This window comes from Rhinolophus ferrumequinum, chromosome 12, assembly GCF_004115265.2.
Source record: "Rhinolophus ferrumequinum isolate MPI-CBG mRhiFer1 chromosome 12, mRhiFer1_v1.p, whole genome shotgun sequence".
Classification (NCBI taxonomy): domain Eukaryota; kingdom Metazoa; phylum Chordata; class Mammalia; order Chiroptera; family Rhinolophidae; genus Rhinolophus; species Rhinolophus ferrumequinum.
This window is the reverse complement of record NC_046295.1, coordinates 35,112,089-35,138,517: the sequence shown is the minus strand read 5'-3', so window position 1 is coordinate 35,138,517 and position 26,429 is coordinate 35,112,089. Positions and strand designations below refer to the sequence as shown.

Here is a 26,429-nt window from a genome sequence, read left to right as displayed (position 1 = left end):
GGTAGGAAAGACTTCTTTGAGGATTTGACGTGTGAGCTGAAACCCAAGAGATGAGAGGGAATCAGTTGTATAAAAAAACTGGGAGAAGCTCTTCTGCACAGAGGGAACAGCAGGTACAAAAACCTCCAGGTGAGAATAAGTTGGGAATGTTCTAGGCCTTGAAAAAGGCCAGTGTGGGAAAGTGAGGAGTGGTAAAATCAGAGAAATTGCCATATAAGGCCCATGATATGAAGTCTGGGAAACCATTGGAGGGCCTGACATAATCTACTTTACACTTTTGGAAGAGCCTCTGACCAATATATACGGAGTAGATTGTAAGGGGCAAGTGTAGACGTCAAGTGATGAATTGGGAAAGCATTGCAGTGGTCCAGGTGAGAAATGGGGTGGCTCGGGCTAGATGCCTCCCAGCTTGCACACCCCAGAATTCTGTGCTAATTCTTTCATTGTGTCACAGCCTGTCATCGACTTTTCTGGGGAGGCCATCTACCCTTCACTGATATTTGAAGCTCGTTGAGTATTCTGCCCATTGTCGAAATTTAATTCACTTCCTTTTGCTGAAATCATTGCCTTGCATTTATCTTCTTTTCCACCTGGATGTAGGAAGTGGTCAGTGCAGTTGACCATTTACAGCCAGTTATGACCCTGTTAAAAGAAAACAGCTAAAAAGAACTGGAAACAAAGACCAGCAATGAGGGGAAATATGTGTGCCAGTTGCTATTATGCCAGGGTAAGGATACTACAGTGTAAAAGGCAGGGTGGCATAGAGAGTTCATAGGCTACAGCAACTCAGATCTGTTCCCAGCACTGTTTCACCCCCCTTCTGACTCCAGCGAGTCACCTGCGGTTTCTATAGAGAAACTGCAGTTGAGTAAGAAGTAGGAACACTATTTATTGATCTCCATGACCTTTGAACTTGTATATGCAAAGTAACGGCTCCTGTGTGTTCTTGGTAGTTGCAAGCATGGTTTTTTTCTCCTTGAATACCTGAGAGCATTCATTATTGTGCAAGATATTTCACTAGAGAATCCTTGTGCTCTGACTTTTCCTTACTTGATGTGGAATGTTCTTCTGTAGCTGGAAAGCTCATTTCAATATTTTCCCAAGTGATTTCTCAGAATGTCATACTTGTGAAATATACCATGAAGGAATAAATCCATGAAATGAGTTCTGAGGTCAAAACATTTGTGGGGTGAAGCAGAGTCTTTCCCCCTTAGCACATTAAACTGTCTGTCCTGCTTTACCTCAGACTTTCCCAACAGTGTCTGGTCTGTTAGTGTCCACTCTCTTCCCCACACACTTGTTAACATTTTGCAGAGCATGGAGGTTCTATGGACGGACTGAGCAGTCCTGCTTTGTGACGTGGCTCACAGTGACCACCAAGCTAATGGAATCACCCTTAGCTTGATACCTAGTGTAAGACTAAAGGTTTTACGATACTCAGTGAAATAAGAATCAGTGAGATAAGTTGCATGAAATATATTACAGAATAAAATTTCCAACTCACTCTGAAAGTGAATCTGGAATATGATAAAAAAAAAAAAATCTCATTTGTAGACCCCACCCTGATCTGCTTAACTCTGAGGATTGCTCCCATTTCAAAATAGTCAGAAATCTTCTCACTTCCTCTTGGCAGACTAGAACAGGGATTCTGAGCATGAACCCAGTAGTTCATGAGGATACTCTCACTGACTCTCCCTCGACATTAGCTTTGTCACAGGACTCCCTCTGAATTGGTACATCTGGTACTGAGTGATTTACTTGGGCAGTCTGTAGGGTCTACTGAGCCATTTGCTGGGTCTTGTCCAAAGTTGTGGCTATTAGTGTTGTCACTGCTGATATTGTCATAACAAGGAAGAGCTGTGGGGTAAATCTGTGGGTATATGCACACACGGTCCAAAAAGACCATTTTCCTCCACACACACACACACACACACACACACACACGGCAGGATCAGTGTGGTCATCACAACAAAAGGGCAGAAATAGTGTTAGCCTAGTCCTTCCCTTTTGGCTTTCTAGTACCCCAGGCCTCATAGATTAAACAGATTTAAATTCTCCATCTTCTGCCTCATACGTGAATGTTAACTTCACCCTCTTCCAATGGAACATACTTTACATTTGAATATGGACCCAGTAAGTGGTATTGATCATATCTGTTAAAGACGGGAAATCTGCCAGGTGTAGTTGTACAGATCTGTAAGATCAGTGGTTCTCAAACTGGGTGATTTCTCCCCCTCCCCAGGGACATTTGGCAATGTCTGGAGACAGTTTTCTTTTTGTTTTGTTTTTTGTTTTTTAATTTGAGGTGTACAAAACATTGTAATAGTTAGACATTCATCATTTATATCCCTGACACAGTGATAACCTCCCTCCCCCATCACTACCCCTCTGACATCGCACACAGCCGTTACATTTCCACTGTCTCTATTCCTAACACTTCTTGTAACTATATATGTATATAAAATTGTAGTTGACATTCAGTATTGTTCAGCTTCATCTTCAGGTGTACAGTGCAGTGATCAGGCATCTACATCATCCCTGAGGTGGTCTCCCAAATGGGACAAGTGTCCATCGGATACCCTACCAAATCTTTACAACATTACTGATTACATTCCCCAAATTGACTTTCATATCCCCATGGAGACAGTTTTAATTGTCAGAACTGAGTATGGAGGAGATCCTACTAACATCTAGTGGGTAGAGGCCAGGAGTGTCTCTGAACAACCTATAATGCACAGGGCAGCCCCCACAGCAGAGAATTGTCCAGCCGAAACTGTCAGTAGGGGTGAGGCTGAGAAACCCTGGTGTTGATTAATATGCAAATTCTTGTAAAGAATTATGAGAGCCTACATTCACTAAGGGAAAATCTGGTCTCCTGGACCTCCCTCGGGGTACTGCTCTCCTGATGTCTGTTCATACAAAGGTTGTTTTGTCATCTTGGAAGCATTTGGGGCAGGAATGTGTCTGTTTGGGGAGAATATGTTAGAAAAATAGACCAAGAGTGAGGAAGACATTTTCCCTAAGAATGTGACACTAACTAATTGAGCCAACCTCTGGTGTACTGTTGACAGTCAACTGTTAATAAGACCCAGAAAAGTAAGACAAGCCTGTCACTGAGAGATGTCATGAATAACACAGTATGAAAAAGCCATCTTAATCATTTTAGTGGGAGTCTTATCTGAGGGAATGTAGCTTAGCGGTTAAGAGCACAGCTCTGACACGAGATTGCCTGACTTCAATTCCCGACTGCTGTTTGCTAACTGTGTAATTTGGGGAAAGTTACTTAACACCTCGGTATCTCATTTTTCCCCCCTTCATTTGTGACCTGGGGATGATGCCATAATAGTAACACCTAAAGAAATTTTAAAATATCCAGTATTTGGAACCTTGGCCGACTCAGGATAAGTACTATATAAATGTTAGTACCATTATCTCTTTAAGTCAGGAATATGACTCATTTGAAATACACACATTCATTCTTTTATTCATCAAAGATTTATTTAGCACATGCTATGTCCCAGGCACTATTCTAACTTCTGGAGATACATTACTGAATTAAAAACATCAGATAAAAATCTCTACCCTCATAGAGCTTACCTTTAGTGGAATATACTACTAATAATGCAAATAGAAAGAAAAAATATGCCAAATTATCCTTAGCCTAGAACCTGCCCTATAGTTGTTGGATATACATTATTTATGTTGTTGTCGTTGTGTATTGTTATATAGCTGATTTGAACTGTCAGATTAGATAGGAAAAGGAAGCTAAACCAACACAGAAAAAGGCAGTGCCATTTAGAAACTGAAACTACCACATAAAGATTAGAAAGGAAAAAAGTGAAAGAGAAGTGAATGAAGCCATCATCTATGGTCATGAATTTTGTTTAAAATAAACTGAACCTTTTTTGCTTTTTTATCTATGTATCAGACATATGATTACCTCTAGGCAGATTTATACATTCGAAGACATTAAGACTCTCACAACGGCAGCAGACACATCTTTATAGGTAACAACACAATGAACAATATTGGTTATTGTCAGATAACTACAGCTGAGGAGGAAGAATCAACAACATCTCACTCCAAAAATAATTCACTTCTGAAGGAAAACCTCCTTCAGAAAAATCACCTTATGCGTGCAGCCTTCAGCATTCACTGAAGAACTTGGTTCCAGGAAGCTCTAGGCCTTATTCATTGGTTCTTCATCTTCTTTTCCAGAAACCTTCTCTACGTCTACCCACAGAGGCTGAACTTCGCTAACAAGCTGGCATCTGCCCGGAATATTACAATCAAGATCCAGTTTATGTGTGGAGAGGATGCTAGCAGTGCTATGCCGGTAAAGAGGGGAACAAACATTTGCCTAAAACCAGGGTGGGCTGAGCGCCCCTGTCCATTCACACGGATCAAATCCAAGGCTCATCCACGTGCAGAGTATGTCTCCCGGGGACAGCACTGGTCAGCATGTGCAGGGGCCTTGGTGGCTAGTTCAGAATTGGTCCCAGCCTCCTAATAAGGAAACAGGGTCAGTCTAAAGCGAAAGTCTTTCCTAACTTACTCCACGAGGAGCTGGGACATTTGGAAATGCAGATTGTCCTAGAGGACTGAGGGATATCACAACGTCTTTCCACACCAGTGTAGAGAGATGGGTGCAGTGTGCCAGCCATATTTGCTGTACTTCCAGATGTGCACCGCAGTCCACCTCTACAGGTAAAATACTGCCTAGTGCTAATAAACACATACCATCTCGGCACCTTTTGGGAATGGATCTACACCCTGAGGCAAAATAGAAATCCAATAACAAGTATACAATGCAGTGTTCTCTCAGGAACCCAAAGTGCCAGAATTTATATTTTCTTTTTTTAACCATCTGCCACTAAACGAGATGAATGGTTAGCTATCACTGTTTTCTATAAGTCATAGAATTCAGTTACTGTATCTTTCTGCTGAAATAATTTTTCCAGTGCTTCCACTTTTTTTTTTAAAACCACCCTCCTGCTGCCTCACCTACCTTCCCAGTGCAAGGTGTTCTCTTGCAGTGATGGTGGGAAAGAAGCCCTAGCGGAGTCTTCCCCTGGTTCTCTGTGCTCTGGCCTCTGGCAAGTCCACCAGAGCTGCCAAGCACACCTGAATGTAGTCTAGTTGTCCAGCCGGGACAACTAGGTGTCCAGCCGGGGACGAGTCGGGGCCAAAGTCCTGCTCGTCCTCCCCTCACCAGGCCCTGGGACCCAGTATGGGGATTACTGCATCTAGTAGAAAGGGCCCTTTTCCCTTTTGCCCAAAGGTGAGTCAAATCATGTACCTTTAGGGCTACATGAGGCCTGAGGAGGCTTCTTCTAAATAGCACAAACAGGTGGATAGGCAAGCGTGAGTCCTGAGCACCTGTGACCAGACCAATGCCTTTGCAGGGAAAAGAGCCAGGGCCAGGGATTTGTCGCTGCAGACAATGTGCTGTGACTTTGCCCGTCATATAGACCTTTAGGCGGGGAGACAGAATGGAGAGACCATTGGTTTTCCAGTCTCACAACCTTATGGCCCTTGGTCACGAATAGAGCCCGTTGGAATCTCAGTTTACCCTGCACAGCCAGTATATTGTGCAATTGAGTCAGTTTTAGAACTCAGCACTCTTAAGTTACAAAATACAGCCTTATGAGACCAGAACATGCTATTGGGCTGATGGTAGTTGATTTGCTATACCCCAATATCACTGTTAATTTGGTCCTTTCTATGTTGGTGACCAGGTCATCTTTGGAAAATCCAACGGACCTGAATTTCTGCAGGAAGTATACACAGCCATTACATACCATAATAAGTAAGTATATTTCAGAGTTCTAAACATATGCCAGTATTGTCTCATTATCTCCAGGTTTTCCTGAATCATCTAGGTGATTCCTCCCAACAGGTTTCATAATTCAAGGGCTAAGAGACGGAGGAAACTCAGGCTTGTTCTATGGTTCTTCTATGTTAGAGAGGCACAATTTTTGTCATTATCTAAGACTGGGAGAAGAACATACCATGTTTCCCCGAAAATAAGACCTAGCTGGATCATCAGCTCTAATGCATCTTTTGGAGCAAAAATTATTATAAGACCCAGTATTATTTTACTATAATATAAGACTGGGTCTTTAATATAATGTAATATAATGTAATATAATATAATATAATATAATATAATATAATATAATATAATATAATATAATATAATATAATATAATATAATAATATAATATAATACCGGGTATAGTAATATAATATAATACAATACAATATCGGGTCTTATATTAAGTTTTGCTCCAAAAGATGCATTAGAACTGATTGTGCAGCTAGGTCTTATTTTCAGGGAAACACGATATCTTCAGGAATCTAATATTGTTTTCACTTTTCTGCAGCCCTCTATTCTAGTATAATACAGAGAGATTTTATGGTGTTCAATAAACAAATACATTTCCTAACTTGGCTTTGAGAAGCTGGAGGGGGCCAGAAACAAAATCCAGCTCTCCTTTTGCTGTCTCTGTCTTCTACACACCATTCCACACTTGCACCATTACCGACTATAAGAACATTTAATTTGACCAAAGCGGAAATGGAACGCTCGTTATCATGTGGATAAATTGAGTTGCAACATAGTGTCTAAACTATTATTCACATTTCACAGGTAGGGGAAGGGAATCTGTACAGGGTCACACAGACTTGGGCTGGATCCTGGCCTGAAAACCTTCACCCATTTAAGTTTGCCTCTGAACTTATGTTCCTGGGTTGGGATGAGAAATAAATGAGTAATGTACATGAAGCCCTTGGTGAAGTGTCTGGGACTTCGTAATTCAGTCAAATCAGGTTTCTTTTCCTTCCTGCATCATTCATTTGTTTCTCCAAAATCCTTTGATGTGCTTCTCTCTGTTTTTTGGTTAGAGATAGAAAAGGAGGTCACAGCAGGACTCTGACCCTCATTCCTTTTCCAAATTAAGTTGTTGGATTTTTCCATTGTGTGCAGCAGTCCCACCCCCCAACAAAGCCTTTAGTTTGTGAGCACTCTTATGTATGTGAAGTGTATCTCATGACACAAGCTTGCTCTCAAGGACTTCCAGCTTAGGAGCAGAATGATGTAAAATAAAAAGCAAAACGTGAAGCAGGCAAATTCTGAGGAGAAAGGTCCGTCGCGTTACAATTTATAGTCAGAGAAGTCATTATTCTTGCTAAAAGTTATTGGTGTATAATGTGCTTTTGAAACAGGTCTCCTGACTTCTATGAAGAAGTGAAAATTAAGCTCCCTGCTAAGCTCACAGTAAATCACCACCTCCTGTTCACCTTCTATCATATCAGCTGTCAGCAGAAGCAAGGGGCCTCGGTAGAAAGTCTCCTGGGATATTCAGTGAGTCGTTTTCAACTTGCCAATTCACACTGTTGTTCTTGGTGCATCCAAGGTCCCTGCAGAGATAAACAACTAAATTCTAGTCACTTACTTTTTTCCTGTCAGAAGTAGCAGAATGTGCCAAACCAGATTATAGCAAAGAACAGACAGGACTTGACTTAGCAAATTACAGATTTCAGGAATGGAAGGCTAGTGGGTGATAGATATTGAAAGAACACTCATTTATTTTTTTTTTTAAAAAGCATTGCAATATCCATTATTTTCAGATTTTATATATGTGCTTCACATATAAAACTAGCTTTTTTTCCTCCAAAGAGAAAAAAAGTTATTTCTTTTAAAAATATAAAAGTTAAAATAAACATTGATGTTCAGACACACACAAACATTGGCTTTCAAGAAAAATGCTACTCCCTTGGCTCTGAAAGCAGTAAATCATTGATATTACCATCTCAGGAGCTCTCAGAGAATTTAACATGCAAAGAACTTGACATAAATTACTGCCAAAAAGAGTCCTGGTCAATATCTAATCATCGGTTAGTTGCATGTGATCATTGTGAGCTAGATAAATTGCCGGAATTATATGCTGTAGTAAATACCACTTTATTCTTTACGTCATCTGTTTCAGTGGCTGCCAGTTCTCTTAAATGAACGTCTTCAAACTGGATCCTACTGTCTGCCAGTTGCCTTGGAAAAGCTGCCACCCAACTACTCCATGCATTCTGCAGAGGTAACCAGCAAGCTGGCCATCAGCTATTTCTTGTCCAGCCATGGTCTTGGACCCCATTTCCAGATCCAGGTCTCTGTTCCTTAAACATGACCAAGGATGGTCGGCATGGTTTTGGGAACAGTCATCTGTCAGCGCATGGTGCTTTCTGAGAGCACATGGTTTTGATAGGATGGGAAAAATAGCTGGCCGTGAAACCTCATTCATTTAGATGTCACCAATTCAAAATGTTTAGTAAATGCAACCTGCACCTGAGGCAGCATTACCTTGCATTATCTACAACGAAGGGATTCATAGAATAATATACTGTGAAAGGGGTGGCAAATGGAGACCACTTGTGATAACAGCTGCTGTTGGCACGGTCCTTATATAAGGTTCCGAGGCCAGATTCCACCAGTTTCTCTTCTGGGTCAGTTGTCATAGTCCGCAAGTGGATGGTTGGGCTTGCATTCCTCTAACTATCCCAGTGCCAACAGTCTTCCCTCCTCTTGTTTCCTGCATTGCCTGTTGTTTGTTTTTTAATTTTTTTTTCAATTACAGTTGACGTACAATATTAGTTTCAGGTATACAACATGGTGATTAGACATTTATATAACTTGCTAAGCAATCACCCTGATAAATCCTGTACCTGTCTAACACTATACATAGTTATTACAATATTATTGACTATATTCCCTATGTTTTACTTTACATTCCTATGACTATTTTGCAGCTACCCATTTTTGCTTCTTAATCCCTTACCCTTTTTCAACCATCCCTTCAACACCTCCCCACCCCCAATCTGGCAACCCTCAAAATGTTTTCTGTATCCATGAGTTTATTTGTTCATTTATTTTGTTCTTTAGAGTCCGCATATAAGTGAAATCATATGGCATTTGTCTTCCTCTGTCTGAATTATCTCACTCAGCATAATACCCTCTAGGTCCATCCATGTTATTGCAAATGGCAAGATTTCATTCACTTTTATGGCTGAGTATATTCCATTTATCCCTTCATCCATTGATGGACACCCAGGCTGCCCCCATATTTTGGCTATTGTAACTAATGCTGCAGTGAACATGCGGATGCACATGTCTGTTCGAAGTAGTGTTTTGGGTTTGTTTAGATAAATACCCAGAAATGGGATTATTGAGTCTTCCTTTGTTTCTTGTTATAACCTTTGTTTTAAAGTCTAGTTTGTTTGGTATAAGTATTGCTATGCCAGCTTTTTAATTTTTTTTCATTTTCATGAAATATCTTTTAACATCACTTTACTTTCAGGTGTGTCTTTCTATCTGAAGTGAGTCTGTTGTAGGCAGCCTCTGTAAGAGTCTTGTTCTCTTATCCATTTAGCCATACTATGTCTTTTGATTGGAGCATTTAATCCATTTTGATTTAATGTAATTGTTGATAGGTATGTCGTTATTGCCATTTTATTATTCATATTTTTTGTCTTTTTTTCAAAGAAGTCCCTTCAACATTTCTTGTAATACTGGTTTGATGATGATGAGCTCCTATAGCTTTTTCTTGCCTGGGAAGCTCTTTATCTGTCCTTCAATTCTAAATGATAGATTTGCTAGGTAGAGTAATCTTGGTTGTAGGTCCTCACTGTTCATCACTTTGAATATTTCATAGCAATCTCTTCTGGCCTGCAAAGTCTTTGTTGAGAAATCACCTGACAGTCTTATGAGAACTCCCTTGTAGGTAACTAACTGCTTTTCTCTTGCTGCTTTTAAGGTTCTCTCTTTGTCTTTAACCTTTGGCATTTTGATTATGATGCATTTTGGGGCTCATCTTGTTTGGGGTTCTCTGCCCTTCCTGAACTTGTATGTCTATTTCCTTTGCCAGGTTAAGGAAGTTTTCTGTCATTATTTCTTGAAATAGGTTTCCAATTCCTTGCTCTGTCTTTTCTCCTTCTGGTACCCCTGTGATGTGAATGTTGGTATGCTTGATGTTGTCCTAAAGGCCCCTTAAAAATTTCCTCATTTTTGGGGGTATTTTTCCTTTTTGCTGTTCTGATTGAGTGTTTTCTGCTACCTTATCTTCCAAATTACACTGCTTCATCTACTTAACTGTTGATTCCTCTAATATATTCTGCATTTCAGTTATTAATATTCTTCATTTCTGACTGGTTCCTTTTTATGTTTTTCTGCCTCCGTTTTTATGTTTCCTATCTTTTTGTTGAAGTCCTCCCTGAGATCACTGAGCATCCTTATAACCAGTGTTTTGAACTCTGCATCTGGAAGATTGCCTGTCTCCATTTTGTTTAGTTCTTTTTCTGGAGCTTTGTTCTGTTCTTTCATTGGGGACATGTTTCTTTGTCTCCCCATGTTGGCTGCATCCCTGTGTTTGTGTCTATGAATTGGTATTGGTGGAGTGGCCTTATGTAGTAGATGTCCTGTGGGGCCCAGAAGCACAGTCTTCCTGATCACCTGAGCTGGGTGCTGCAGATGTGTCCCTTGTGTGGGTTGTGTGTGCCCCCCTGTTGTAGTTTAGCCTTGGTTGCTGTTTGCACATCAGTGGGAGAGAGTGACTCTTGGGCTGGTCTGCAAAACATTACAGAAGAGCCCATGGACCACACCAGCACCAGCTCCCATCTTCTCAGTCTGGTTGGTATAGGTTTACACGAATGAGTATTATTTTGAAGCAAGTCCCAGATATCATATCATTTCATTTATAAATATTTACTATGTATCTAAAAAGATAAGTGCTCTTTTTCTAAACCATCACAATACCATTGTTATGCCTTAAAATTAGTAATTCCTTAATATCTTCAAATATCCAATCAGTGTTCAAATTTCCAATTATCTCATTACATCATATTTTTATTTTCAGTTGCTTGTTTGAATGAGGATCCAAATAAGGTCCATACATTGCTATTGGTTGGCATGTCTTTTAAGACTCTTTTACTCTACAGAGTTCCCTTCATATCTTTTATTTTCCTTGCAATTTTCAAATTGAATAATTCCTGGGAATTTTAATTTAGTTCCAAGCTTTACAGTCAACTCTCTTACCTGCTCTGACTACCCATTCCCCATCCCCAGCCTAGTCTGTTTTTCTCGTTTCCTTTTTTCTCTGGAGAGAGAAGCTTTCTTTGCCCTGGGCCACAGGACTGTGCCTGGATTTAGACCAAAACTGTTCTCCACAGAACCACCTGATGTTAACCAGAATGCATTCACAGATATTCCCTGATTATTCTTTGTGATTTGGACATGCAGCCCCTTCTGGTGCCCTCAAAACCACCTTTGCACCGTCAAGCTGCATTCTAATCTCTTAGAGCCTTCAGCTTAGCTTCTTAATGCTGTAGACAAACCTGGGTTTTAGAGACAAAGAAATTTTGATCCAAAATCCAGATCCTGCCACTCCCTAGCTGTATCATATAGGTAAATTGCTTACTCTCTCTGCTTCTTAAAGATAAAATCTAGCCCATACCTGCCCATAAGGTTGCTGTGGGTGGGCGTTACAAGAGATAATATCAAGCAGCAAACTCTGTGCTTAAGTAAATATTAGTTTCTTTTTCCTACTTACCCTAAGCTATCTTGATTGATATACCCTCAGTTGCTCCTAATATCCTTTAGACTTGTACTATCCAAGAGAGTGCTGTGCTACCAGCCACATGTGGCTGTTAAAATGTGGCTACTCCAAACGGAAATGTGCTGTCACTATAAAATACAAACTGGGTTTCAAAGGCTTGGTAGAGAAAAAAGAATGTAAAATATATCATTCATAATTTTTATATTGATTACATATTGAAATAGTAATCTTTAGGCGATATTGGGTTACATGAAACATAGGATTAAAATTATTATCCTATGTTCCTTTTTAATTTTTGAAATGGGGCTACTAGAAAATTTTACATGACGTATGTGGCTGGCATTGTATTCTTAGTGGGCAGTGCTACTTTAGCTCATAGACGGCAGACTCTGCTGTCCTCAGGAGCTGGGCTCGTTAATGAGTGCCAGGTCCTGGTGGAATTTGTTCATGCTGGAGATTGTTCATCTCAGGTCGCAGCTGCTCCTTCGCTCCACAGATCAGTGCCATGCTGGGATGCAAGCCCAATGTCTTCATATCTTCCAGTTCTCAAAAGAATTAGAAAAACAGGCTTTCCTGTGAAATTTTCTGACTTTTAAATGTTGGCAACTAATTCAAAACGTTTCCAGCACTGGGCCAAACAGAACTAATCGATGGGCTGCATCCAGCTTTGGACCCCAGTTTGTGACTCTGTCTTAGAGAGTTCCAAAGGCTTGCCACCCCATGCCTCCTACCCCTGCAAATACAGCATACTTCCTTCCATCAAAATGCAAGAGACACAAAATCCACATTCACATGGCTGTGCCAGGCGATGCCCTCCTCACCCAATGCTGTCAGATGTCTCTAGAGGAAGACAATTCCAAGGGAATTTAAGGCAAGAAATGGTCTCTAAGGACTTCAGAGCTATTGATAACATAAATGGTATAAAAGAGTCATTTTAAATAATTAAAGCAGGATGGCTACTTGGAAACATTTTGTTAAAAGAGAAAGTAATTGCAGGCGCTCAAAAGCATTAAATTTTTATGTTGTGTAAAGATACACTTTGTCCTGACATTCCTGATGAATGAGGACATCACTGTCATATGACTTTATTTCAATTCCTGGAATCAAGAATTATTAATGCTGGTTAAAAGCTTAAAGACAGATCGCTCAGTTCAAATCCCTCCTTTCAACATGAGAAAACGAAGGCCCAGAAAGTTTAACTGACTTGTTAAAGTAAAAATAACTAGTTCAGTACAGAATTGGACTTGAACCCAGGGCTCCTAACTACAAGGCCAGTTATATTAGTTTTCAAGGGAGTTTACTATTTGTATAACCCTGACATTTACAGTCAGGTTGCTTCGCTCTGCTTGTTAGTAATCAGAAAAAAGGATTGAATTGCTAATTTTTTTTTTTCTTTAACACAGAAAGTCCCTGTACAGAATCCTCCCATTAAGTGGGCTGAAGGACATAAAGGAGTATTTAATATTGAAGTACAAGCTGTTTCTTCTGTTCACACCCAGGTAAGAACCATCAAGGTGCACTTCACATCAGAGCCAGAGGACTGGTAATGAGGACGGGGCTCAGTAGAGAGCCCCCTAAGGACAGTCCAGTGAAAAGATCAATGAAAATCTTTGTGCGTGGCTAAAACAAAATAACCTTTGGTTCTTATAAGCCTGTTCAGGTTTTATTTGTTGTTCAAATGTAAAGAACTCATAAAAAGGTTGAACACCTAAATGAAGGAACCCAGGACCTGCACTGTTGGCTGAGAAATTGTGAGGAACCTTCATTTGAAGCCTCTATCTCATTTCCCTCTGTAATTTTCCGTTCTATCTCATTTCCCATCGTATCTTATTTCCCTCTGTAATTCTGCCATTTCACCAGCCTTTCTTTTTTTCACTTCCACATTCCCTCCTTTTCCTGCCACTGTTTGAGTTTTGCATCTGCGTAGACCCCTTCTTGGCCTGTATTTGCTTACCTGGTGTGCTTGCCTCGGCTCACAGAATACGTCAGAGTCCAAATTATTTTCTTCAGTGAAAAATTATTGGGATGTTCACTTTTGTGCATCCCACTCTACAAAGCAGTCAGTAACCTTGTTGTAAAACATCCGTGTCTTAGAACTTCTGGTCTGAAACACTGGATAAGAGGTTCTGCCTGTAAGGAGCTATTTGATTGTGGTTATGAAGTCACTGGTGAACGTTGATGGGCTAAGACCCATGAGGCCTGCTGTCTGCCTTCCCAGGACAACCACCTGGAGAAGTTCTTCACCCTCTGCCACTCCCTGGAGAGCCAGGTGACCTTCCCCATCCGCGTGCTGGATCAGAAGATCACCGAGACGGCGCTGGAGCACGAGCTGAAGCTCAGCATCATCTGCCTCAACTCCTCCCGCCTGGAGCCCCTCGTGCTCTTCCTGCATCTGGTGCTGGACAAGCTCTTCCAGCTGTCCGTGCAGCCCATGGTCATTGCCGGCCAGACAGGTAGGAGCCCGTGGGGCTGGGAGAAGGCAGGCCGTACTTGGTGTTAGGAAACACGGTTCTCCAGAAATCCTGGGAGCAGGGGCAGTGTGATCTTCCCTTCTGGTCATGATGTGAGTCCAAGGGAGGCCAAGTCCAGTGCTATTTTTTTTTTTGAGACTTCCTGGATGTTATATATATATATAAAAAAAGTGATAGAATACTTAAAATTATCACTTTTAAAATAAATGTAGTGAATGATTAGAGGCAACCTTTCAAATTCCATTCCTGGTCGTGGATGGGTTTCTTTTACTTCTAAGATATTTTGTTTTCTTGACCAACAAGGAAATATAATGTTTTAAAGAAGAGGACAACTCATGTTAAACAGAAGGAAAGAAACTCTCTCAATTGAAATGCAATGTAATCAGTTTTTTACATTGAGATATACGGCACATACCGTAAAATTCACAAAAGTGTATGATTCAGTGGTTTTTAATATATTGACAAGGGTGTGCAACTATCACTACTAACCTGATTCCTCAACATTCTCATCAGCCCCAAATGAAACTCCATATTTCTTAGCAGTTACTCCCCATTCACCCCTCCCCTCAGCCTCTGGCAACCAGTCATCTGCTTTTCTATCTTAGAGTATATTTTTAGTGCTCTCCTTTTAGCAAATCAATACCAAATACAATGTGTGACGCTTCCTTTGGAAATAATGTCGTGTAAGACGGGGGTCCCTTGGTTCTCCTGACTCCGGCAGAGGCAGACAGGCTTCTGTAGGGCATTTTGTCTGACACTGTTTCGAGCTGGGCTTGTATTATTCTGTGCTAGCAAGTTCAGCAGATATCTCTTGGGTACCATTTGTGCTCCCAGGACTGCTAACCATTGTACGCTTCACAGTAATAATCGAGAGCATATTTGACCTCAGAGGACTGGCAATATAGTGGTGAGCCACAGCCGAGGACAAGAGTCCTCAAAAGGACATAGCTAAATTGGGTTGGGGGGCATGAAAACATTCATCTGGGAGGATGAAGGAGGCCCCTAGGAAGAAGACAGTGTTTGAGATGGCCTTGAAGGAGGGGTAGAGGGAAAGCAGCCAAAATGTGGACAGTTAAGTGAGCATGGCAAAAGTGAGAAACAGAAAAGCAGGGGAGTGCCAGGAAAGGCGGAAATAGCACAATTGGGCTAGGGAAGATGAGTAACCTGGTGAGTGGCGAGGGGGCTGCTTGCTGAACTCCTTGGCTTTCGGAGCCAGAGAAGAGTGTGTCTTCTTCATCCCTTGATTTGCATTGTGTCCTAGGATGCATCTTTTGTGGTTTCCGCAGAGAAGACACCCTATATTGTAGGCTAACATTTCACATGTGTAGCTGTCACCTCTCTAGCTAGATTCCAGCAGAGTGGTGACCTCCACTCTGCCTAGATTTCTTTCTTTGCCTCCCACATATGTGTCACACTGCTCTGTATGTCTCAGCTATTTAATACAGACTTGTGTACTAGACAAAGTGTTCATTCACACATTTCGAGCCTCTCCTCCTTAGCAAGTTGCCACCTTGTCGTGGAGACGACAGGGTGTTGGGACAAGCAGAATGAGTAGAGGCATCTGGAGTACAAGCATTTATTCAGACCTGTCTGTGTCAGGCACTGTGGAAGGCACAGTGGGGAGACCAGAAAGTACTTTGCCCCAGCCAGGCTTCCAGCCTGCTCAGAGACACAGGATTTACCACCAGAAACAGCCAGAAAACCTTGTGATTTGGTGTCGCTTAAGCCCTGAACTGAGTGGGGTCAGAGGCTATGTGGAGGGGATGGGATTGTGTCAACCATCGAAGTGTTGGTGTGAATTGATGGGTGGGAGCAAGGACGGCTTTCTAGGTGAGGACAACAGCATGAGCAAAATCATAGAAACAGCAGACATGTGATGGGGACGATACGATCAGAGCCTCACGTTAAAGGAAGTTGAATTTGAGCAGAAAAGGGTCCACGGTTGGATAAATAGGGTAGAGCCAAACTGTGGAGTGCTGAAGCTCCAGAGAAAGAGAGTCTATGTGATAACTCAATCCTTTGTGAAGGTCCACTGTAGAGACAGACATAATACACATACATTTTTAGATCAATCTGTACACCAGTACAGAGTCTGTGTTCTGCAACAGTGCATCTCAAACCATAGTGTGCATGAGAATCACCTGGGCATCTTAAAATGCAGATTCTGACTCAGGGGCCCTGGGGAGGGGCCTGAGATTGTGCATTTCTAACAGGCACCCAGGTGATGGTAACGATGCCAATGTAGACCTCACTAAGTACCATGTTTTCCCCAAAATAAGAGCCAGCCGGACAATCAGCTCTAATGCGTCTTTCGGAGCAAAAAATAATATAAGACCTGGTCTCATTTTACTATAATATAAGACCAGGTCTATGATATGATATGATATGATATGATATGATATGATATGATATGATATGACATGATATAATATAATGTATAATATACTGGGTCTTATATTAATTTTTGCTACAAAAGACGCATTAGAACTGATTGTCCGACTAGGTCATATTTTCGGGGAAACACGGTAGCACCCATTTACAACATGGTTAAGAGAGGAGAGGATGTCTGAATAGCCTCACGTCTTTGTCATGAAAAACCACAGTTCTGGCAAGAGGAGGAAGATGAGGGAGGACATGTGAAGTCATTGGCAGTCAGCAGAGCCGGCACGCTGGAGCTGCCTAAAACCCTCGTCCTGCCCCAGGTCGTTATCTTGACCAGCCTAGTTCCTTTGGTCAGCGGTCAGGACACCTTGTCACTGCCCCCGAGAACATTCCACCTCGGGTTATTAAGGACCGACTGTGAAGCTGCCCGTTTTTATCTTGGTTCCTCAGCCAACTTCTCACAGTTTGCCTTCGAGTCCGTGGTGGCCATCGCCAACAGTCTGCACAACAGCAAGGACCTGGGCAAGGACCAGCACGGGAGGAACTGCCTGCTGGCCTCCTATGTGCACTACGTCTTCCGGCTGCCCGAGCTGCAGAGAGAGCTGCCCAAGTCAGGTAGCGTGGCCTCCAGGGCGGAAGGCTGCTGGGCAGGACATCCGCAACCCACCTCACGGCCGCGGAATTGCGGTTAAAATACAAAGCCCGCAAGTTACATTTTATTTTTCAGAATGACGCAAAACTAACGGGAATGTTAAAATGAAAAGTTTATGTCTAGATGTTTCTCTCTTGCTTTCTTCCTGCCTCCCTCCTCCTTTTTATCCTCTAAGCACTTGTTTGTCCTGCCTGTTTGATAATCCCTCACTGGTCTTTACCCCGTTGGGATTTTCTGATTCCATTAGGATCTCTTTTCTAAACAATTGTCATTAAAATATAGCTAACATACGGTATTATATTAGTTTCAGGTGTACACCATAGTTATTCAACATTTATATATCTAAAGAAGCAGTCATCATAAGTCCAGCAACCATCAGACACCGTGCCACGCTCACAATATTATTGACTGTACATTACATTACTGTACTGTACAGCATCCCCAGGCTGTACATTACATCCCCATGACTTATTTGTTTTATACCTGGAAATTTGAACCTCTTACTCCCCTTCACCTTTTCCCTCCCCTTTTAAATTTTTTAATTACAGTTGACATTTAATATTATTTTATATTAATTTCAGGTATACAGCATAGTGGTTAGACATTTATATAATTTGCAAAGCGATCCCCCTGACTAGTCTAGTACCCACCTGGCACTATACATAGTTATTACCACATTAGTGACTATATTCCCTATACTTTATGTCACCATGACTATTTTGTAACTACCAATTTGGGCTTCTTAATAGGATCTCTTTTTCAAAATATGGAGAAATGGCAACAGATGCCTAGGATTCTAGGATAATAACAATGAGAAAAATAATATATATATTCAATAGTAGTGATAAGCAGTGGTTCCTAAATTTTTCATTACAAAAAAATAAATCCCTTCTCTCATTTCCCTCAAACTAAACTTTTGAAATAATAATAATCCATTTCTCCACTCTTCATTATTTACATAGGTAATAATCAAACAGAACTTCTGGTCAGCATGATAATAAAAGGTAGCACCAACAAGTTCACAAAGTTTCAGGCCCTAACGAAGAAACTTGGCATTTTTATTAGTCCATGCAGCATCAATTCAAGTAAACCTGCAACTTTTATTGAGTTTTTAAAAATACTGGTAATATACCATAGACTCACATAATCCCTTTTGAAGACATATAAATACTTAAAGGTGAAAAACATTAATATATAGTATGTACTTATCCTCATAAGGTTCACATGATTCCTTGGATTCTTAAATCTCAGAAAATCTTACTATATCACTTTTAAAGTTGTCATTATTTACATATTAGTAAAATGTATCCACATTTCCAGCTTGTCTTGAGAAATCAGAAGCTCTGCCAACCCTGGAGGCTACTTCCCCATGGCAATAAGAGGCTGGAGCTGAGTAGCAGCCCCTGCCTTTGGAGGAGGCATGTGTTTCCAGTTTGCCGCAGTCCTCACCACTCCCTACTGCCTTACACCCTATCTACTTCTCTCCAAAACATTGCCTCCCTGGGCTCCCCTAGGCATTTGATAAGAAAACCCTAATTCCAAGGCCTATGCCAAGACCTAATCTAGTACGTTTGCATTCCACAATCTATCCTATGCCTCTTCGGTTCCTTCTCAAGCCCAGTAAGTGACTCTGACCTCCTTTCTGTTGACATGTCTGTACCTGGTGGCATGCAGGTGGCCCCGCTGCCCTCCCTGACCCTCGCTACCACACTTATGGACGCACATCTGCTGCCGCTGTGAGTTCGAAGCTGCTGCAGGCCCGGGTGATGAGCAGCAGTAACCCAGACCTCGTGGGGACACACTGTGCAGCAGACGAGGAAGTTAAGAACATTATGTCTTCAAAGGTAAGGATAATGTCAAACCCTGGAAAGTGACATGGGCTTTTTTATTTTTAACTAACACTTAGAGAAACAACACAACATCAAACACTACTGCTGCTCACTGTGTTGGTCAAATGCTTTAGTGCTTAGCTTTAGGGCTATGAATGTTCTTTTCTTTAGAAGTAATTAAGGCCATTCTGAAAGATGCAGAGACAAGACTGGCATTTTGAGGGTCTGCGCAGAGTGAATTAGCTGTGGTAGGATGTTTATAGGGCATAGATGGTTTAGCCACCGGGAGGCACTAAATATCATGAATTTTATTTCCAAGGAAAAAAAATCATCTTTAACTTTGTTTAATGCCTAGAAAGGCGGTTTTTATTTTATTTTATTTTTTCATGTCTGTCTTTTGCATTCATTAACATCCATAGATTGATTATCCCATATAATAATCCCAAAGAGCAAAGCCAAATTTTATAAAGAAATAAAAACTAAGATCCTGAAAGGGTTGGTGACTTGCCCTGTATTTTTTTTCTGCCATGGATTCTTTGTTTTTTCTAGATAAACTTTTTTATTTTATAACAGTTTTAGAGCTACAGAATTATTGTGACTATAGTACAGAAAGTTTTTGTATACCACGTACCCAGTTTCCCTGTTAGTGATATTTTCCATTATAATAGTACATTTGTCACAGTTAATGAACCAATATTGAAATATTATTATTATTATTATTATTAACTTTTCATATTTATCCATATTTTCTCAGTTTTCCCCTAATGTCCTTTTTCTGTTCCAGAATACCATATTATATTTTGTAGTCATGTCTCCTTAGGCTCCTCTTGGTTGTGACAGTTTCTTAGACTTCCCTTGTTTTTGATGACCTTGACAATTTTGAGGAGTACTGGTCAGGTATTTTGTAGAATGTCATTTGAAATTTTAGAGATCGTGATGTAATTCACATACCATAAAATTCACCGCTTTTAAAGTATATAATTCAATGTTTTGTTTTGTTTTTTCACAAAGCTACCATGAATTCTTAGTCTGAAATTTCTTTCTAGTTATCTGTGGACTCAAAGTAGCTAAGCTTTTAGAGTAATATCATTTCCCCTGATGAAGATAAATCAGACTCTCTGGGTTTTGACAGTTTCCCATACAAAATCCACCCACTTGAGACAGTCTGTTGTAAGAAAGGGAATCTGGACACCAGGGGTGGGTCGGCTCTGACACCAGCCGGCCATGTGGTAATGGGCAAGCCAGTTCTTGCCCTGGGCCTTGTTCTCATCTCTGCTGAGGTTCTGAACCCTGGCTGAACTTAACATTATCATCTATGCATCTTTGAAAAGCACTGGATCCACGCCCGCCCCCCCCCCCACCCCAGAGATGCTGAAGATGTATAGTTTGCACCATAAGAAATTGTTCATATTCTGCCCTTTTTGACTCACAAAATAAACCCAGGAGATGGCTCATACCAGCTCCTAAGAGCTGATTGTTCAATTAGCAGAATTTTTGAATCAGTTGTTAAACACAGACATTAAAAAATAAATTATATGAACTAGCAATTAAGTTATAGTACAAACAAAGGTAACCTAAATGCAATGGGGTATCCTGAATTGTATCTTGGAACAGAAACAGGACATTAGTGGAAAAGCTGCTGAAATCTGCCTAAAGTCTGTAGTTTAGTTGACAGTAATGTGCCAGTGTTCCTTTCTGAGTCTCGACAAACGTATCATAGTTGTGTAAAATATTAACATTAAGGGAAGCTGGGCAAAGGGTGTACTGGAACTTTCTGTACCACCTTTGCACTTCTCCGTACATCTAAAATTATTCCACTTTAAAAAAGTGGTACTCAAACTTATCCCTTCCTAATTATTCTATGACATTTTACTATTATCTATGTTCTTGAGGTTATTTTTGCCTATTGTATCTGTCTGGTGGCAATACTATATAACGGTTTGCTACTGCATATCTCTTCTCGACATTATGTTCAGTGATGTCACGTTACCTTAAAATCAGCCATGATGGAAACAGTTATAGCACAGAAATTGGCCGGTGCTACAGGGGAGCCCCTCCCCAGTGAACTGGTTGTTGAACACTTGCCAACACACCATGGTTCAACCTCATATTTAAGATCCCTTTAAGCAGTATACTTTGCTGATTAATCGTCCAAGGGACAAGTTGTCTGCAGTTATCATCGACAGCCTTGATCGTAATGGTTTCATTAATTAAAGTAAAAATATTACATTTCTATGTAGACTGGGTTAAGAATTTTCTAACGGTTTTGTAGTGAGGGGAGAATATTTAGGCCGAAGTGGTTTTTGACAATTTCTTAAATACCGAGTCTCGGAGGCTAGATACAGTACCATACTACCCCACAGAGGGGCTCTGTTCCCACACGCTTTTTCTCATCTCTCCCAATAAAGTCACAGACTGAATGCTGAAGGGACTCTTAAGCGTCCCCTGGTACTTAACCTGGGTTTCAATGAGAGGTTACAACACACCAAACGGTTGAGTGGTTATCTCAGGAGCAAGTAGCATTAGGCGTAATTTGACCTTCTTTGTCTTGTTTTATATTTATTTATAACAATTGTTTTACCTTTGTAACCAGAAAAAAAAGTAGGAAGCCTATTAAAAATGAATTCTGAGGTTGTGGTTTCCAGGCTGCCGTCTCATCTTTCCAGTTAACCACTGTCAGTGGACTGTTGAGTCATGGTTTGTGTGTTTCAGATTGCTGATCGCAACCGGATGTCTTACTATTGCTCTGGCAATAATGATGCTCCGTGTGCGACCGGAGCCCCAAGGCCAGCCAGCAAAAAGGTACTGAGCAGGACAGCATGAGGATAATCGGCCTGCGTCTGGTTCCCGCCACACACACACACACACGCACGCACGCACGCACGCACGCACACACACACGCACACGCATGCACTTTGCGGGCCCTGTGTCTCATCCCCCATTTTTTTGACCTTGTAATTACCTATTAACTCAGTGGTTCTCCAAATTACCATGTAGCAGAAATACCTGGGTGGCTTGTTAAAACTGAGTGGTGGACCCGACCCCCAGAGGTTCTGATTCAGCAGATCTGAAGTGGGGCCCAAGAGTTTGAATATCCAACAAGCCCCCAGCTGATGCTGGTCCAGGGACCACACTTGGAGAATCATTGCATTAGTTTCTTTTTTGGTAGAAGGTGAGCTGGAGACAAATAATTAGGTATCATTTATTACAATACTGCCTATATCAAAGGAACATGAAAAGCATCCTCGTAATTCTAATCAGCCTTACTTATGAGTTCAGAGACTTTACTAAGGGTCAGACTGCTCATTAGAACTCCTTATATTAACACAATTGTCCAATCATACTCATGGCCTGTGTGGTCTACGGGGTGGGGGTCGGGGGGGACCTGTCTGTTCCAAGTTTTCTCCTCTGCCAGGAACCCAAGAGTCTCAACTTTATAGCAGCTACTTACGTTAAGGTCTTGAGTGTCTTTCAAGATTCCTATTAAAATGGAAGGTATTTGCAACAGCTGATTCCATAGGGAAATGTATATTAAACAGGCAAGGAAGGAATGAACCCCAGCATAGCTGACTTTGGACTGGGTGAGGGAAAGATCAAGCTTGGGGAGGCCCTTCCAGGGCTGCAGACTGCGGAAACTCAGGCTCTGAAAATCTGGGGAGAGGAACCAGGCGTTAACTGTGAAAGAAGGGAAAGAAGGTACAGCTAGGTGCTGAAAATAATTCTCACTTACTCTACAACTTAGCTGTGAGCTTTGCAGTGACTGATTACAGGTACCATTTTCCTTTTTAAAACCATGATTTGCCTACAGCCTGAAACTACCTTCAGACAGAGCCTGACTTCTTCCGGGCACGGTCCTATTTGGCTTTGCAATTGCTTTGTTCTAACTTGGTTTCTGGTCATTTCAAAGACCAGAAGAGAATCATTTCATTTCAGAGGGATGCTTAGCCAGTGTGTTTTCCTACACGCAGAGCTGGTTGGCTATTTTCTGTAACCTCTGGAGCAATGTGTTCTTGTAATAATGTTGCCCAGTAAGCAGCATAAATTACTTTAAGAAGCAGTTTATCCTTCTCTAATCTCTTCTAGCCATAAGACTCTGGCAGTCAAACTGACCTATTTTCCGGAGGTTATCTTTGAAGCTGGTAGAGTGTGTCTTTCCTACAGGGAGAAGACCTGTGTGTAGCCAGGTTACATCCTGTGCACTCTTAGAACACCTGCTAAGTTAACACTCAGCTTCTTGCCTCTCCCAGCTGGCAGAGCTTCATTTAAGACTCCCAACAGCAAATAAATATGTTAACGTGTATTAAGATTATAAAGGTTTCACGCACCTGGCAGAATGATAAGCTTCAGCATACTCCATTCATCACCAGTGCCCAGTGGAGATGTCAAGAGTTAGAATCCCCAGACATCTGCACATAGATTTCCCATTTGTCTCCTTTTAGCTTAGCTGAGCAACTCTAAAATTTTAATGTACATAAGAATTAGTAAATTGGGTTGTATGCATACTGTACATAGTGGATAACTTAAGGGTCGGGCAGGGCAGTCTTCGCTATCATCAATTTTTGTTTTAGGTGTTGAATTTAGAAATTATCTGCCACATCAGCCAGTACCCTAGGACGTGGTATTAGGGTGTTCAAATAGTTTTAGCTTTCTCACCAACAGATTTTAAGGATGAGAAAACTGAGGGCAAAGAGAGGAATGGCTTGCACATGGTCACAGGATCTGAGAGGAAATGCACAGACAGTCCCGCTTCTGACTGCTGCCCCAGGATGCAGACTCACGCCCATGCTGAGCCCGTTCCTTCAAACCCAGCCCTCCTGTGCGATATCACCGCCAACGTCCTCCTACCTACCTGAAATGTCCTCCAGTCTCCGGTTATTTCGGCACTGGCTTTGCCATCCACCTGTGGTCTAGCTCATCTAGGACACATGCGTCAGTAACTAATAAGTGATTACAAGTGGCCAAAAAAGAAAAGAGGTGTTGGTATATAAAGCATTTGTCCTCACAGACAGTCATTACAGGAACATAATGTTTTTTGTGTCTGTTGTCTAGCATTTTCACGAGGAGCTTGCCCTGCAGATGGTGGTCAGCACTGGCATGGTGAGAGAGACTGTCTTCAAGTATGCCTGGTTCTTCTTCGAGCTTCTGGTGAGATTCTTGCATATTTACCTCTCGGCTCAATAGGACATGAAAAGCCCACTGCAGAAAGGCAGTGAAATGGCCCATGTTAGGAACTGACATTTTATCCACTGAGTTGCTCCCTCTGAAAAGCTGGGATCATTCCTTAAAATCTAATTCTCCTTCACTCCTCCACCCAACTTCCACCAAATTGTGTTGATTCTGCCTTGAAAATCTACCTCCAACCTGTCACTTTTCACCATCTTCACCACCCGCCACGTGGTCCAAATACCATCATCTCTCAGGTGCCTCTCGAAATAACTTCCTCCTTCCCCTGCCTGCATTCATATTTGCCCTCGCCTATCCATTCTGCAGAGGGCTCCCAATATTAAACAGATAATGTCACTGTCCTCTTTAAAACCCTTCAGTGATTTTTAGGCTGCTGGAGATAAAGCACACATGTTTGTCATGGCCTCCAAAGCCCTGGTGGGATTCTGTTTACCTCCATCTCTACCCTTGTCTCGTGCCATATCCCTCCGCCTCATTCAGCTACATTGTTCCCCTTTGGGTTCTTTGAAGAGGCCAAGACCTTTTCAGCCTCAGAGGCTTTTTCAGATTCGCTCTCCCCTCCCGACCTTTCATCCCCACCCCAGGCACATACTTTTCGGGGGTCTTCTCTTTAGGTTTCAACATAAATGTCACCACCTCCAAGAGGCCTTGTCCAACCACCTTATACTGTACCATGTCTTCCACTCTTTTTAAACACCCTTCTAGCACTTTATTTCCTTTCTCACACTCACCGCAATTTGTAATTGCTTTTCTGTCCTTCCTATTAGAGTTCTAGGATTTAGGTATATCTTCTTCATTATCCTGTCTCTAGCCCTAGTACATGGTTTGGTATCATAAAAGCATCAACTAATGTTTGTTGGAGAAAAAAAAGAAACTTGTGGATTGGTTTACCTCACAACTATCAATTCTCTAGCATAAAAGCAAAAGTACAGCCATTTTCATTAAATTTAAAATAGAATAATAGCAATACCTACATTTTGTTTAAGTATTACAAGAAATGAAAAGATTTTTACCATAAAGCCAATAAGAATAACTGTTTTGTCCATGTTGCTAACTGGAGATGCACTGTGATACAATGTTAAGTGAAAAAAGGTATAAAAGCACAGACAACAACTACACAAAAATGTACATCCAATCAGGAGAATTAGTATCAGGAGTGGGTTGAGACAGAGTTAGCTTTCTATTTACTGGGTTCTTTCCCCTGTGACAGTAAGTGAATTTTTTTTTTTTTTAAGAGAGAGATGGTAGGATTTTCACCTGAAAGCTAGTTTATGTATGCACATTCAAGCCTAAGAAAAAGAGAATAAGACTGAACAATAGGACATAGAGAAGAAGGGGGTCAAAGGAAACAGAAATAAAACACACACCGGGGAAAATGTGGGAAGTGATATGCAATGTCGTTCAGAAGAAGTCAGGCCCAGGCCACAGAAACATCGAGGATTCAAATCCCTTAGATTTTCACCAAGTTCCAACCCCTCGCTTAAGAAAGGTTTTGCTAGAGGGGAGTCTTTTCAAGGTACAAATCTTTTCAAATCTCAAATCTCTGCAACAGAATCACCTGATGGTGCTTGGCAAAAATCAAGCAGGTTCTTGAGCCCCTCCCTAGAACTACTAGATGCAGTGAGGAGGGAGGAAGCCAGCCATGCCCTTAACCTGTGTTCCCAGGTGACTTCTAAGCACACTGAAGATCCACTAGTCCACGCCACCTCTGTTCTGTGAGGCCTAAGCAGACCTAAGGGTCTTTATACCTAGCCAGCACCAGCATTTTGCATTCTAAAAGCCAAGTGATGAAGTGGGTAGCTGCAGCTTACAAGTCTTGGAGCAACAGCGTTAGCAGTGACCCGTGAGTTCTATGCTCTGGCAGCCAATGGACTGGCCATAAAACTTTCTTGAGGCATGGGAAATATCAAAACCAACACTCCATGCCCTGTACTTCCTGCTTCTATTTATCCATCCCACCCACCATCAAGTTTCTCCATGAAGATTCACTCGGGTCATAAACCACCTATAGATAATGCATACAGATAATCTTAAACCGAGGCCACCTGTCGTATTACAAATTTTTAAGAAGGCAAGAAGCAAAAACTGTGAGATACTGTAGAATTTCATAGGACAAAGTCACAAAGGAAAGCAGTATCTCTATCATTTACTCTCACACATGCACACATATGTACACACACACTACATCTAATCATTCTTAGATGTTATTTAATAGTTACGTATTATAAGCACAGCAGTTGTTAGACTGGAGAACCAAACGCCTAGGATGGTGATTCTCAAACTCTGCCATGTGAGGGTTCTGGGAGCA

At 41.4% G+C, this 26,429-nt stretch overlaps 1 protein-coding gene across 7 annotated transcripts in view; it reads left to right on the top strand.

Moving 5' to 3' along the window:
• The window catches only part of DOCK8 (dedicator of cytokinesis 8), a 193,313-nt gene that overhangs the window by 110,643 nt on the left and 56,241 nt on the right, over positions 1-26,429 (top strand). For 5 of the 7 annotated variants that reach the window (XM_033122588.1, XM_033122593.1, XM_033122590.1 and 2 more), the window contains 10 exons: positions 4,219-4,336; positions 5,739-5,809; positions 7,228-7,366; positions 7,992-8,093; positions 13,007-13,102; positions 13,822-14,056; positions 16,907-17,071; positions 18,783-18,952; positions 21,650-21,739; positions 23,987-24,082. In XM_033122588.1, the coding sequence (XP_032978479.1) occupies positions 4,219-4,336; positions 5,739-5,809; positions 7,228-7,366; positions 7,992-8,093; positions 13,007-13,102; positions 13,822-14,056; positions 16,907-17,071; positions 18,783-18,952; positions 21,650-21,739; positions 23,987-24,082 (1,282 nt within the window). The remainder of the gene's footprint in view (positions 1-4,218; positions 4,337-5,738; positions 5,810-7,227; positions 7,367-7,991; positions 8,094-13,006; positions 13,103-13,821; positions 14,057-16,906; positions 17,072-18,782; positions 18,953-21,649; positions 21,740-23,986; positions 24,083-26,429) is intronic. The other 2 variants (XM_033122589.1, XM_033122594.1) reach the window with 1 other exon arrangement.